Here is a 16,479-nt window from a genome sequence, read left to right as displayed (position 1 = left end):
CTTTTGTTACATGGGGCTACAATATAAACTTTTGCATATGCTATTAATATATTTCACTTTATAATCATTTCCTTGCACAGTGCACTTTGAGTGTTGTTTTATATCACTATTTTTAAAGCAACAGCACGCCTTTTTAATGTGTTTTTATTTATATAATTGGTGGGCTGCTACATGCTTTAGGCGCTGCTTTCCACTTAAACACTTGTATTACAATTTTGTGGTTATAACATTTGTTATAACTTGTAATTTTGCTCTTAACTTTACTTAATTTTTTCATTTTTTTTTTATTTATTTAAGGTCAACTTTTCCTTCTGGTTGTTTCAGAATTCAATCTACAGCAAATCCTCGCATTGTATGAACGTTTATGAATTTACACAGGCCTTCGAATTGTTTGTGGATAGCATCAAAAATAATTCTTTTCAGGATTAAGGTTAAAGTAGCCGCAGAGCTAGTGTAGCAACGCAATATAGGATTATGTGCATCGAGTGAAAGATAACTCTCTCATTTTGATAAGCAATCACATTAGCATGTGTTTGTTTTGAGATACGGAGCGGTTCTGAATGCATGTAAATAGTGTTATTATTGAGTTGTTCCCAGATGCAGGCAAATATGCTGTTGATTTTTTTTTCTACATTCTAAACAGAAATATGACCATAGAGTATTCAAGAAAAAATATTTACCGTGAAGGGGATTTTAATGCTAAACTGTGTTATACGCTGAACTGCGGTATTCAAAACCTTGAAAAGAAAAACGTTTTAGAAAAGAGTAAACAGAACAGACCGGGCCTTTTTAAAACATTTTTACATGATGAGTGAATAGCCATAAAGTAATGGCCACAGCTGGACACTACAGTAGGCAATGGCAGAGAACTTCCATCACTAAATATGACACTTTCACAGAATACATTTTATTCTAGGTTCTACCATGCTGTTCAAAAAATATTGTCTTGCCCCAATACTCATAGTCTTTATTATACAGATGGCCATTATTGACATTATTTTTATTATTATTATTATTATTTAATGTCTCTTCCTCAAAAAAGGTAAATATTAAATTTTATAAAAATAAAAAAAATTAAAAAAAGAAGTAATCTATTCCTTAAGCAGTAAGTAATAGTAAGTTGAAAAATGTCTTACAACATTTAGACTCAAATAACTGACCTGAAAAAGTTGCCCAACTTAGTTCACTTAAAAACAGTTTTGAGCACTTACGTAGTTAATATATTAATGTACTAATTACTCCTATCATTAGCTTAAAGTGAACCTTTCATGATGTAACACCAACTTCCAGCTCCCACTTCACACCTTCCCCTCTGCTATGGAAATAGTCCTGCTTCGGATACTTCCCACAGTAAGGTGTTCCTTGCTTCTCACATTTCGACATGCTGGATTCCTTGCCACTGCAAAAACATTTGAATAGAGTGTTCCTATATTCCTTGCATTTGCTTAAAATGTAATCATAGTGCATGCACTGTAGATGCTGTGATGGAGAACCAGAGAACCATCTGTGGGATGGTTCTCCTGCTCATATCTATTACCCAGTTGTTGGCATAGAGATCTACTTTCTGTCTTTACACTGAGAATTGGTAGGTGGAAAGGGACAATATTTCTAAGCAGAATTATCTCAAAAGCTATACATTTGCTAATGTGTTTGCCAGTCATTATACCCATGACAGTTATGCTTTAAGGTAAACTTTGACCAATACCTATGATTTATATATCTAGTATATTAATATATCAATGATGCAAAGTATACAAAATAGTGAACCTTGCATTGTTGTTAAGTACACACAACACACAACCACACTCAGACTGCTCTACACACAATTCAGCCCCACACGCACAGCACTCAACCAGCACATACACACACCCCCCACACACACAGACGCATACAGCTCAATCACAGCCTCATTCACACACAACACTCAGACACTACACACACTCTCTCACACACAATATTCAGTATCCCACACACACATACAACACTCAGGCACTACACACACTCTCTCACACATTATTGTCAGTATCCCACACACACATACAACACTCAGGCACTACACACACTCTCTCACACACAATATTCAGTATCCCACACACACACACAACACTCAGGCACTACACACACTCTCTCACACACACTATTCAGTATCCCACACACACATACAACACTCAGGCACTACACACACTCTCTCACACATTATTGTCAGTATCCCACACACACATACAACACTCAGGCACTCCACACAGTCTCGCACACATTAATTTCAGTATCGCACACACACACACACACACAACACTCAGGCACTACACACACTCTCTCACACACAATATTCAGTATCCCACACACACAACACTCAGGCACTACACACACTCTCTCACACACAATATTCAGTATCCCACACACACACACAACACTCAGGCACTACACACACTCTCTCACACACAATATTCAGTATCCCACACACACATTCAAAACTCAGAGAACATAAATGCCGAACATTAAAATCAGTGAGATAGTTGGTTTCTGTGAAACATATTTCAGTTTACAAAAATACACTTCAAGCATCAGATCAATCCCAAAGTACCTTTTAAATTTGCATCAACATCTGGATACACTTGATCTTTGCTTCTGGTCCCGTAGCACTAATTTGCGCAGCCATAGCTCAAAGGCCCAGACATTTCTTTGCCCCAGAACCAGATCTCTCATTGTGTTTCTGTTAAAAGAAAAAGAAATAAAAGAATCTGACATTACTAAGCAGATGTGTGTACTCCCAGGAAAGCAATGGCAGGCTTGTCATTCTACAAGTTGACAGGAAAATACATGTGTACATGTACCATAGCCGGTTACTGTATGCATACCAAAATATAGTATTGTGTATACTATGAATATTCAATATACCTATAAAACATTTTTTTCCGTAAACAGTGTATTTTGCTCCATATTTTACACATTTTTTGAGATTTTTTTTTCTGTGACTTTATTCCAAGGCAAAGCTGTGACATTTGTGACTTTTTTCCTGTTACTTTTTTCAGAGTCAAAACTGTTACTTTTTTTTTTTCCTGCGACTTTTTTTCCGTTTATCTATTTTACATGTCTTTTTCCAACACACGTGCTTAGCTATTAAATGACCACTATAGGCACCCAAACCACTTCAGCTTAATGAAGTGGTCTGGGTGCCAGGTCCATCTAGGATTAACCCTGCCTGCTGTAAACATAGCAGTTTCAGGGAAACTGCTATGTTTATAAATGGGTTAATCCAGCCTCTAGTGGCTGTCTCATTGACAGCCGCTAGAGGGCTTCCGCGCTTCTCACTGTGAAAACCACAGTGAGAAGACGCCAGCGTCCATAGGAAAGCATTGATAATGCTTTCCTATGAGACTGGCTGAATGCGCGCACGGCTCTTGCCGCGCATGCCGATTTAGCCAAGGAGGCGGAGAGGAGGCGGAGAGCTCCCCGCCTGGCGCTGGAATAAGAGGTAAGTTTAACTCCTTCCTCTCCATCCATTTGTATTTGATGTCTTTTCACAGAGGAGTTTAACAATCCATATATTGCCAGATCAGCTGGTTGATAGTATAAAAGGCTATTTGTGAGACTATTGCCATGGGGTAGTGGTAGGTAACCATTTGGTAGCAGTGGGCTATAGTAAAAGTCCCTAAGAGTGCCAACCCTCATTTTAAGTAACATGTGGGTAAGGTGAATGCTTTTTGAGGTTGTATATGCTGTATCTACTCGAGTATAAGACGACCCGAATATAAGTCGAGGCCCCTAATTTTACCACAAAAAAACTGGGAAAACGTATTGACTTGAGTATAAGATTAGGGTGGGAAATGCAGCAGCTACTGGTAAATGTCTAAATAAAATGAGATCCCAATAAAATTACATTAATTGAATATTTATTTACAGTGTGTGTGTGTTTGTGTGTAGTGTGTATATATAATGAATGCAGAATGTGTGTTTGTATGAATGCAGTGTGTGTATATAATGCAGAGTGTGTGTTTGTATGAGTGTGTGTGTATATAATGCAGAGTGTGTGTTTGTATGAGTGTGTGTGCATTATAGACACACACTCTGCATTATATATACACACACTCTGTGTGAATATGATGCAGAGTGTGTGTGTGTGTGTGTGTGTGTGTGTTTGTGTAGTGTGTGTAATCTGGGAGGGCATTTTTATTATTTAAATATATATATATATTTTTAATATTTTTTATTATTATTTCATAATTTTTGTGTTTCATTTTATTTTTTTGCCCCCCCCCCCCTCCCTGCTTGTTACCTGGCCAGGGAGGGGGTTATGTGAAATCTGGTGGTCCAGTGGCATTGGCTGTTCAGTGGTGGGGCTGGCAGCTAGCTGTTACTTACCTTTACAGCAGCTCCTGTCAGCTCCCTTCACCTCCGTGCACCCCCCCACCCCCCCCTGTTCAGCTCCGTTCTGCTCACAGTGTAAGTCTCGCAGTCTGCGTGCCGTGCGGAGCGTTGCCACGGTAACCCGTCCTCTCCTGATCTCTCCCCGTCCCTCTTGACTAGTGTCTCTGACTGCCTCTCTGCTGTTTCTAACTGGATGGCTGCCCACTTCCTTAAACTAAACTTGACCAAAATTGAAATTCAACGGTGCTACCATCAGCTCCACCACGCAGGCTCGTTGCCTAGGTGTTCTCTTTGACTCCGACCTCTCCTTCAAGCCTCATGTTCAATCTATCGCCAAATCCTGTAATTTCCATCTCAAAAACATTGCGCGCATCCGCCCCTACTTAACGCCAGATGCGACTAAGGTGTTTGTCCATTCCACTGTCCTTTCTCGCCTTGACTACTGTAATCTGCTTCTCAGTGGTCTTACGTGCTCCCAACTTGCGCAGTTACAGTCCATAATGAATGCAGCGGTGAGGCTCATCTTCCTGTCCGCCCGCACCTCCCATGCCTCACCCTTCTGTCAGTCCCTACATTGGCTTCCTATAAAATATAGAGCTCAATTTAAAATTCTGGTTCTTGCTTTCAAATCTCTACATAATTCTGCTCCCACCTATCTATCCTCCCTTATACACAAGTATGTCCCGTCTAGGCCCTTACGATCTGCTGAAGACTTACGTCTATCTTCTGTCCGTACTCCCACCTCTGATGCTCTGATGCTCGCCTTCAAGATTTCTCGAGGGCTGCACCGATCCTGTGGACCCTTCTCCGTTAGATGCTCACCCAGTCTCCACTCCTTCAAAAAATCATTAAAAACCCACTTCTTCATAAAAAGCGTATCAATTAAACTGTTAATAGGTCCCAACTGATTCCTCTTCTGCAACTGTCACTAGTCTAATACTATCCTTACCTTTTTGTGTCATTTTACCCCACTCCCTCTAGCATGTAAGCTCATTGAGCAGGGCCCTCAACCCCTCTGTTCCTGTGTGTCCAACTTGTCTGGTTACAACTACATGTCTGTTCGTCCAGCCATTGTAAAGCGCTGCGGAATTTGACGGCACTCTATAAATATCATAATAATAATAATAGTAATAATAATAAGTAACAGCTCGCTGCCAGCCCCCAACAGGACTGCCGGGCTTGTAATGAGCCCAGCGGTCCTGGTCTGTATTGTGACAATGTAAGTTGCCACAATACAGACCTTGACTCGAGTATAAGACGAAAAATGTGCCGAAAAACTCATCTTATACTAGAGTATATACGGTATGTGTATGTGTGTTGGCTACACGTATTGTGTGTTATGTATGTGTGCAGGGCCGGACTGGCCCACCGGGATACCGGGAAATTTCCCGGTGGGCCGCGGCACCTGGGGGGCTGGAGAGGGAGCCCTGCTCCCTGTATTTTAATAATATCGCGGCCACCGGCCGCATGTCGGTGCCGCCGGGTGGCCGGTCCGGCGGCACAGTCTGAGGTGATTACTCACCTTGCAGCCGGCGGCCCCATCTCCTGTGCTGACAGCTATGCTGCTGTCAGTATCAGTGAGTGTGCCGGGCGGCCGCCTAAGCGATCCGGCGGCACACTCACTGATACTGACAGCAGCATAGCTGTCAGCACAGGAGGACTGAGGGAGGGGGCGGAGCTAACTACCAAGCTCCCTCGCGGTTCCCATGATTCCTAGCATCTACACATCATAGAGTAGGGATTACTCTATGATGTGTAGATGCTGGGAATTATGGGAACCGGGAGGGAGCATGGTAGTTAGCTCCGCCCCCTCCCTCAGTCCTCCTGTTGCAGCAGGTACAGAGAAGAATAGGGGAAGGGGAAGGGGACAAATAGAGGGGAAGGGGGGACAAATAGAGGGGAAGGGGGGACAAAAAGAGGGGAAGGGGGACAAATAGAGGGTAAGGGGGGATAAATAGAGGGGTAATAGAAACACAGGGGAAGGGGTGACACAGAGACTGAGGGGTAATAGAGAGACAGGGAATGGGGGGGCAAAGATAGGGGGTAATAAAGAGACACCAGGGAAGGGGGGGGGGGCAAAGAGACAGAGGGGTAATAGAGAGACAGGGAATGGGGGGACAAAGAGACAGAGGGGTAATAGAGAGACACCAGGGAAGGGGGGGACAAAGAGACAGATGGGTAATAGAGAGACACCAGGGAAGGGGGGGGACAAAGAGACAGATGGGTAATAGAGAGACAGGGGATGGGGGGATAAAGAGAGGGGTAATAGAGAGACACCAGGGAAGGGGGGGGGGCAAAGAGACAGAGGGGTAATTGAGAGACAGGGGATGGGGGGCAAAGAGATGGGGTAATAAAGAGACACCAGGGAAGGGGGGACAAAGAGACAGATAGGTAATAGAGAGACAGGGGATGGGGGGATAAAGAGAGGGGTAATAGAGAGACACCAGGGAAGGGGGGGGGGGCAAAGAGACAGAGGGGTAATAGAGAGACAGGGAATGGGGGGACAAAGAGACAGAGGGGTAATAGAGAGACACCAGGGAAGGGGGGGACAAAGAGACAGATGGGTAATAGAGAGACATGGGATGGGGGGATAAAGAGAGGGGTAATAGAGAGACACCAGGGAAGGGGGGGGGGCAAAGAGACAGAGGGGTAATTGAGAGACAGGGGATGGGGGGCAAAGAGATGGGGTAATAAAGAGACACCAGGGAAGGGGGGGACAAAGAGACAGATGGGTAATAGAGAGACAGGTAATGGGGTGGACAAAGAGAGGGGTAATAGAGAGACACCAGGGAAGGGGGGGACAAAGAGACAGAGGGCTAATAGAGAGACACGGGATGGGGGGGGTAAAGAGAGGGGTAATAGAGAGACACCAGGGAAGGGGGGGACAAAGAGACAGAGGGGTAATTGAGAGACAGTGGATGGGGGCAAAGAGATGGGGTAATAAAGAGACACCAGGGAAGGGGGGGGGGGGCAAAGAGACAGAGGGGTAATTGAGAGACAGGGGATGGGGGCAAAGATATGGGGTAATAAAGAGACACCAGGGAAGGGGGGGCAAAGAGACAGAGGGGTAATAGAGAGACAGGTAATGGGGTGGACAAAGAGAGGGGTAATAGAGAGACACCAGGGAAGGGGGGGACAAAGAGACAGAGGGCTAATAGAGAGATACTGGATGGGGGGATAAAGAGAGGGGTAATAGAGAGACACCAGGGAAGGGGGGGAGACAAAGAGACAGAGGGGTAATAGAGAGACATAGGGGTTGGGGGGACAAAGAGATGGGTAATAGAGAGACACAGGAGAAGGGGGGGACACAGAGACAGGTGGGGTAATAGAGAGACACCAGGGAAGGGGGACAAAGAGACAGAGGGGTAATAGAGAGACACAGGGGATGGGGGTACAAAGAGAGAGGGGTAAGAGAGAGACACAGGGAGGAGATGGGGAAGAGAGACTCAGGGAGGAGAGGGGGAAGAGAGACAGGGAGGAGAGGGGAGAAAGAGACACAGAAGGTTTGTTGGCTGGGACTAAGAACAACGCAAAAGGGGCTAGGGAAAGAGAAATACAGAGGCTGGAGAAGGGTAAAAAGAAACACACAGGGACTGGGATGAAGTAAAAGATGCACAAGGGTCGCTGTAAGTGAAAAAAATGAGACAATTGGAGACAAGATACACTAAACGAGGTAAAAGTAATAGACGTAAATTGATGTGATCCTGATAGTAATACACACATATTATATATATATTATATATATATATATATATATATATTGATGTGTGTATTAGTAACATATAATTATGCCTATAATATTTACACATATAGTAATATACATTTATATATGCATAATACACACATAAATGTCATTAATATATATATAATGAACACGTATTGGCCCAGTCTTGTTGCTAGTTGCATACTCATGCACCATAACATATTTAAAGTTTAGAGCGCACCCATAGAACTTCAAAATAAACAAGCTAACTTAATTTTTGTTTAGTTGTGCAATTGCAGACATTCAGCATTTCAGTATCATTACTAAAATGTCCTTAATAGGCCAAAGTAGTTGTACTGAAACATTGATTACATGCAAATGTACGTCTACTTAAAATAAAGGCACTCTTTTGTTTATTTTGAAGTCCTATATGCGTTCTTTCGTTAGAGTAAGAGTTTTCAATTTCAAGTTATTTTTTCACCCTCTATATCAGCACACTATGCTGGCGCGACGCATTATTGGGCTGGTATAGAATTTTTTTCCAGGGCTGCTTTTAGTTTCCAGTCCGGCCCTGTATGTGTGTGTGTGATGTCTTACATGAGTGTATATTTGTGCTGCATGTAGTGTTGTTTATGCATTGGTATTTTGTTGTTTTGGTGTATATACATTGTTGTGGTCTGTTTGTGGGCTGTTTGTGGTATTGTGTGAATGTATGTGTGTGTGGCAGAAGCTTTTTGTGAAGTTGTATATATTTGAGTTGTTTGTGTAACTTGCCTTATGTGTTATGTATGTGTGTCCTTTTTGAGATATTTGTGTGTGTGGTGACTATGGTATCATGCATGTGTATGTGGACAGATCATGGAATTTGTGTGTGTATGTAGGCTGCCTGAGGTGTGAAGTATGTTTTGTGTGTGTGTGCTGTCTCTGATAAGTGTGTATATGTGAGTTGCTTGCAGTATTTGTTTGTAATTGGGACTGTATGTGGTATTGTGTGTGTAGAGCTGTTTGTAGCACCATCTTTGTGTATGTGTGTGGACTGTCTGAGGTTGTTTGTGTGTTCCATCTGTGATCTTAAGTGTGTATGTGGGTTACTTTTCTGTGTGGGGCGTGCTGTCTGTGATATTGTGTATGGATGTAATTTGCCTGTTATGCTATATATTTGTGTGGACTGTTTGAAGGTTTGTGTGTGTGTGGGTTGCTTATAGTATTTGTGTGTGTGGTATGGGATCTATCTTTGGTGTTGTGTATGAGAGCTATTTGTGGTATTGTGTGTGGGTATCTGGGCTGTCTGTGATTTAAAGTGTGTACATGTGGGTTGTTTTTAGTATTGGCTGTGTGGTAGAGGCTGTGGTGCTTTGTGTATGTGTGTGGTGCAAGATTTCTATGGTAGTATATGTATGTTGGGTGTGTGGATGTTTTCTGAAGTGTTGGGGGGTCATTACTAAAATAAACTTGTTATGAACTTATTTTTACCTCTCCATCCCTTTTGCTGACCTTGGCATGAATTATCATTCATTCCTGGTAGCCCAGAGATGCAACTCGCAGTCTTCCCCTTCCCTGGGTGCAAACCCTGTCTTCACTCCATTCTTGTGCTTTCATGGGTGCAGACCTCTTCATGGGTGCAGACCCCTTAACTCTGTTCCAGCACTTTACAAATTAGTCTTGCCATGGTAACCCAGTGCAGATTCTCTCACTTACTGAGAAGTGCTAGATCCAAGGCAGAGTCCCCTGTGGTGTCTGCACCCACTGGAACATCCCAGGCCCCCTTACAGTTTAGGCACTGTGGCACCCAGAGCGGGCTGGGGAAATCCTTTGATATTCCCATCTACCCATTTGTGTTTGCAGTTTTGTGTGCTAAGTTGCCAAACTCCCTGCCATTAGGAATACCTTGATATCTGTACTAGAGGGTTTGACACTGGGATAGAGCAGATTTAATAAGATATAACAGAACATTGTGATGTCATATTGATGAACTAAGTGTTTAGTGTATGTGCATTAGCCCTTTGGTAGAATGCTATATGTGACAAAATAGAGGAGTGAATTATTAGCCCATGTGTGACTTGTTGTTCTTAACAATTGTGTACATGATCATTGTTTGGATGTATTATTATTAGGGGTATAGAATTTGTCTTTAGAATATAGAGGCACTGAATACTTCATATCCTTATTAACTACACTTGAATGTTGCCTTTTTTCTAAACCTTCATTCTTACTCCAATACTACAAACATTGCTTTCATACCAAATGCTACCTTCTAGAAATCGGTGTACCCAGTTACTTGTCCCTTTTTACAATTTTATATGTGAGTTCTAAGTTGTATTTTCTAGTTTCACAGATTGAGCTTGGTTACATGACATCACCGTTTTGTAACATCTAATCAATTATACTAGGTGACTACCACTTAGATACAGTGTATCTGTCTCATCCTCTTATAGGAGGTTTATTCATATCCACTCCTTCCTCCGTTTGGTCCTAGTTTACTTCCAATATAGGAATACCTTTAGTATTTATAATACAGCTACACTCTATATATCTCTCTAAATCATATCTCATAATTCAATAGGTATAGTCTACTAACCACAGTAGCTTTTCAACGCAATCACATTTGTAGAGCACACTATTTTTGATGGGTTGTTTATGTAGGTTTTATTTCAATTAATAAAGTTTGCATTTTACCTTGATATAGTGGCTTCAATAAATGGCAATCTCTTGGGATCTTCCCACTTTGCTGGGTCTTTCTCAGACTCTCTTTCTTCATTGTTTGGATGTGTTTTAGAAGACATGATTTTGTGATTTATCTTACTCTGTAAGAACAAACTTTAGGTAGAGAGAATCTAGATTTTAAGATCAACAGAGCTAACACACGTCAAACATCTATCATCATTTAATAACACTGGTATTACGGTAATATGAAACTATTCAAAGGGGAAGGTCCATCTAACTTTCACTAGTTATTTTCTATCCTTGTTAAATGCTATTATTACCTAGCTCACTGGTACTCATTTAATTGACTTAAAGGGGCACTCCAGACTCCTAAAGCACTTTAACTTGCTGAAACGTTTTATGTGTAAAGAATGTGTCCTCTTTTTTCATTTTGGAAAAAGTGCATATTTTAATAAAAATTGACACTTTCATAAATTATACTAGTAACACCCCCCTGGCTTTTCAAGCAGACCACCTGTCCTCTTATTTCCTTGTTTGGTTAGCTTATTTGCACTGAACTCAAGAGGCAACAATTGCTCAGAGCACTTACATTGAGCTGTATTGGGAAGTCTGTGATTGGACAGCCACAGAGAGTCTGGGCAGAGTTAGAAAGGGAGGGCTTGCAAAGGCTCCAGATGAGAGAAATGAATGTGTTGCAAACTGTTTTTAGATATACCCACAATTTAAAAAGTGCATAATTAAATGCATTTATGTTTTCATTTGGGGTATACCTAGTAAACAGTGATTTTAATTTATTTTGTATTTGGGCAATGGTGTGTCCCTTTAACTATTAATTAAAAGGTTGGGTTGACTCTGCTTGCAACCAACCCTGCCAAGCCCCAGCTCCAAGCACTGACATATGTCACAAAAAAATTATCAATAAAAAGCACAAGCAAGCTACGTTTTCTATATAACAACAAAAAGAACATATATAGATTCCGTTTTATCAAAATACATTATATATATGCCAATGTCTACTCTTTTTTTAAATGTCTTACCTTGCCTTTAAAAGCTAGTTTTGCCTAAGTAAATGCATTAGTCTGTAAACTTGTCTACTGCAAAAAAAAAAAAAGGGAATTAAAACATAATTACTAGTTGATTTCAGTGAATATCTTCCTTCCATTTGGAGTACTTTAGACTGGCAATGCATTATGCCTTCAATGTTCTGTATACAGTTGGATATTCACCTGCAGAGGCGTTGAAGAAAAGAATATTTAAGCTAGCCTTATCCTTTTGAGTGCTCTTAACAGCATGTTTTACTCTTTGTAATGTCTGATTATGTCCCTGTGTGCCAAATATCCCTCATTTCAATCTTGACAACAACAAAAAAGACTGCAAGGGAAAAAAAATGCCAAAGTGCCACTTTCAGTGTTGACTGAAACCATATCCTGATATAATGTGCGGGTACGTGGAAGCACAGTGTTCAGATTACAGTAAAGATAGTGTCAGGTGACCAGGCATCAACAATGAAGTAAAAATGATAAGTTTTGTCCTTCATCCCCAATAGGTAAACGTTAATAGCTAGCATTAACCCTCTTATTGAGAGCAGCGTTGCACTAATCCACCCAAGTCAATGCGTTTTTCATTCATAAAGCTTGAAGCTTTAAAATAATAATAATAATACGGACGCAATGCATGAATATTTTTATTAAAACTTTTTTTTTATTGTTTTATTCAATTGTCTTATATTTTGTTTGCAGCTTCAAGCAGCAGTCAGCGAGGCAACAAGAGGAAAACTGCGTCAGAAATCTCATCGAGCAACAGACAGAAAGCAAAAGGTTTCTTTATATTTTACTAATTGTACTTTTGAAACTGTAAAGTGCTTCTCTATGCTGGGGAGAAAAAAAATGTAATTGTTTCCACTTAATGGCAAAATCAATGTCTTGAGTCTGAAAAGCCAGTATCTATTCTCTTGATACAAACGCGGAGAGCTCTTTTTTTTTTTTCTTCGTATTTACAGTTGCAGTACGGTATTTCGAAATAAGTGCTGGGTGAGTAGTGGCATAGTGAATAGGATTCTATAATGACTTGTTTCTGAAGACCTATTATCTCTGCAGTACATTAAAGAATAATCTTTAGAACATGTGTAATGAATGAAAACCTAGGAGATGCCAATCTATACGGTTTATCTCCACTCGTTCCAAACTCTCCATCTGTCTCTTATCACAAGACTCTCCCTACTGTCCCTTTTCTCTCGATTTTGCCCCGAGAGACATTTATTCAGGGGATGTTGCACCTTCTCTGGCTAGTTGAGAAGTGTACTTGCTTATTCAGAGATGCAACCTGGAACTTCAAGATAAGCCTTCACCTTTTAAGATAAAAGTATACGTTATTGGTTGAATACCAAATGAACTGAAAAAAGGAAGGCGAAATCGCAGCAGCGGCCCAATAATCAACAGAAATATATGCTTATGAAGTCAGAATAATTGTAAGTGGTAAATGCAGCAGAATGATTTGTTGAGCAGAGACAGCTGTCTAGCAGTGAATGCATTAGGGATGGAATTTTTTAAGTCACATTTTTAGATCTGGCAAAATGCATACATTGACAGTGCAGAAAGGTTAACACTGATTCACGGGAAGATTGCATGAGCCGAGTGCTGACCTCGGATATATAATACATAATATTAGAAGTATTGTGAGAGCCAGCACTGGGGCTGTATATCGAAATTTCCAGAAGGATTTCCATAGGAAGAAAATTGAGCAAGATAATGTAAAATAAAGTTTGTTGGATTCATAGAAACATGGATTTATTTTTTCACTATATTTGAGAACCATTACCATTAGCAATGTCCTTCTAAACTGTTTTCTGCGGGCAATCCAGCAACAATCTATCTTGGACTATTTTAAACAATTTTGGAAACTTCGACTGCTAGCGTGGTCTAATGCCAAAAATAGTTCTAGGCGGTTACAGGTATTGGCCGGTACTTTAACGGGGTCTCTGGGCGGTTGTGGAAGGGGGGGATCCCCCTGGCTCATAAGTAGCGATTGTTCCTCCCAAGGTATTGTAGCTCCTCTCCTAATTACGCTCTCCTGGGATATTGGGAAAGGAGTGAAAACTGAGCGACAAGTTAGTCAGGACAAGGTGGTATGTGTGGACGAGCCGGAGTTCCAGGGTGAACTCAGAGAAGTCATGCTAACTCGTTCGGCATGCCCCATTTAGGCTAATAGTTTGCGAACAGCCAGAGATAGGCGCCTGTTGGACTCCTATGGAGAGGAGGACTAGTGGGCAAGGGAAGTGATAAAGTCTTTTGGTGGTTTTAGCAGTCTTTGCCACACACTGTTTCACTTAACCACAGTTGTGGTTGCAGATACAGTACACTTTCATAATTTAAATTGTTGACCATTCTGAGTAATGTGTTGTAATCTCAAGCAGTTCCGTCTGGAATGTTATTCATCCCTTTGTCTGGTGTTTCCATACTGTATATTCTACCCAACCATTAGTCACTTAGTAGCTGTTTCAATTATCAGATTAATTCACATTGTTTCTTTGTGCATCTCTCTGCTTGTGCTGGAGTAGCACTCATTTTGCTTATCAATGGGCCCTAAGCACAAGAGTTGTGATGCTAGATAATCAGATGTATATACAGCATATATACAGATGTGTACACAGCATGTGCAGTATATAGAGCTGCTTGCTACTGTTGGTTGTTTCAGGCATCTATTAGGGGCTCGGAACCTATCTCCTGTGGATATGGGGGTCCCACTGTAGTTGGGAAGGTGTATATCTACAGTAACATATCTGGTCAATAGGGGGTAGATGCTTTATGTGCTCCTGATATGTGTGTCTTATGCAATTATGCTAACAAGTTCCAAAAGTGGAATTTATTGAGACAATGACATAATGTTAGGATAGTATGTGGTTGTTAAACATATTTTAATGGCATCATGTTTCTACCGCTTTTGGTCAACTTGTCCATTAGGCAGAAACTTGCCAACTTGATTATAAGTTGTACAAAAAACAAAAGTATAGGTTTGTTTGTTTTTATATTTACTTTGCAATAAGGATACCACATTAAGGTTTGTACCATCTGCTTCACAAATATATGATTGTTTACCCAGAAGCCTCTATATAGCCTTCTCTCAGACGTAAGGAAAATAAAGCAGAGAACGTAGCTCCTTAAACTATTTTTGGTTTTGTATGTTTTTGTGGGAAATTGGAGAGGAGCATTTTGAGAGCAAAAATGCAGGTGTTACATATATGGAATAAAGAACAAATGAATGAAAAATGCTGGAGGGTACAGAGTCACAAAGCTACACATCTGAAAAGGGACAAATGCGAGTGAACAAGAGCAAAAATAGGCCATGGGTGGATCAAAGAAAGTTGATCAAATAAAATGAAGGAGGGAATTTGAGAGCAAATACAGCTGAAGAGTGGAGAATTACCCCAATTTTAGAACCTGCAGTTGTGCAGGAGACATCTAGTCCATCATAGACACAATATAAAATAGAAATGGATCCAGAAACAAGGTGCAAATAGATGTGTTCTATAGGTGAAAAGCTGCCACTCAAATACGCTCACCCCAGTAAAGCCTAAGAAACAAGAGATAAGAAAAACAGGGGAGGGTGCAAATCCCCCCTAGTGAGGGTGCTAATCAATACTAACAAGTACGTAAATATATTAAAATATTAAAATGTATTATTCCATAGAAAATAAAAAGCAATATAAACAATTGGAGACCAGAGAACCAACACCAACCACTGAGCTAACAAATACAAAGATGTTGCAAATAGCCCTGGGTCGCGACTCCTAGGGCTGAAAATACTTGCGGCTCCTAATGCAATAGTGGTGATGAAGTCTCTGGACTGCTGTGTAAAAGCTCAACGCGTTTCGTCCTGTGTTTTTCGGGACTTCCTCAGGAGCTGTAGATGCTGTAATATCTTCTCCAAATTGCTCTCTTCTTATACCTTCTAAATCTTCTATCTTCGCGCTAAAAACTACCGTAGCACATGCGCATACCGACATAGAATTCCATTCAGCTACGGGTACCTCCAAGGACCAGTAGATATCAGGAAGTAATCGGCGCGCATGCGTGGTCGGTTCAAAACGCAGAAAACTTTATTGGCACTGAGTGTGGACATTACACAACACAATATGAGTTGAAAGTGACCAAAAACTCATTACATACATGCCTATAATAGTAAAAGAAGTCCTTAGAGCGATTTGGAGAAGATATTACAGCATCTACAGCTCCTGAGGAAGTCCCTAAAAACACAGGACGAAACGCGTTGAGCTTTTACACAACAGTCCAGAGACTTCATCACCACTATTGCATCAGGAGCCGCAAGTATTTTCAGCCCTAGTAGTCGCGACCCAGGGCTGTTTGCAACATCTTTGTATTTGTTAGCTCAGTGGTTGGTGTTGGTTCTCTGGTCTCCAATTGTTTATATTTCTTTTATTTTCTATGGAATAATACATTTTTATCTTTTAATAAATTTACGTACTTGTTAGTATTGATTAGCGCCCTCACTAGGGGGGATTTGCACCCTCCCCTGTTTTTCTCATCATAGACACAAGTTTGGCCTGAACAGGTGGCTCGCTTTATGCCATCATTTACTGAGGACCACATTGTTTAAAATCTAGGATTAGCACGATCAGTCACTATTACTGACAGTATACCCAACTATAGATATACTCCACAATGTAGAACAAGTAAGTGTAATGACACCAGCTATGTCAACGTGTTTTAACCTTTATATTTAATTAT

General features: G+C 41.0%; 1 protein-coding gene across 1 annotated transcript in view; it reads left to right on the top strand.

The window, feature by feature from the left end:
• Positions 1-16,479, top strand: part of GFRA4 (GDNF family receptor alpha 4) — a 426,992-nt gene that overhangs the window by 322,136 nt on the left and 88,377 nt on the right. Inside the window, exon 2 of the mRNA XM_063457596.1 lies at positions 12,475-12,552. Within this exon, the coding sequence (XP_063313666.1) occupies positions 12,475-12,552 (78 nt within the window). The remainder of the gene's footprint in view (positions 1-12,474; positions 12,553-16,479) is intronic.

Source organism: Pelobates fuscus, chromosome 6 (assembly GCF_036172605.1).
Source record: "Pelobates fuscus isolate aPelFus1 chromosome 6, aPelFus1.pri, whole genome shotgun sequence".
In the NCBI taxonomy this organism is placed as follows: domain Eukaryota; kingdom Metazoa; phylum Chordata; class Amphibia; order Anura; family Pelobatidae; genus Pelobates; species Pelobates fuscus.
This window is presented reverse-complemented; position numbering and strand designations above follow the sequence as displayed.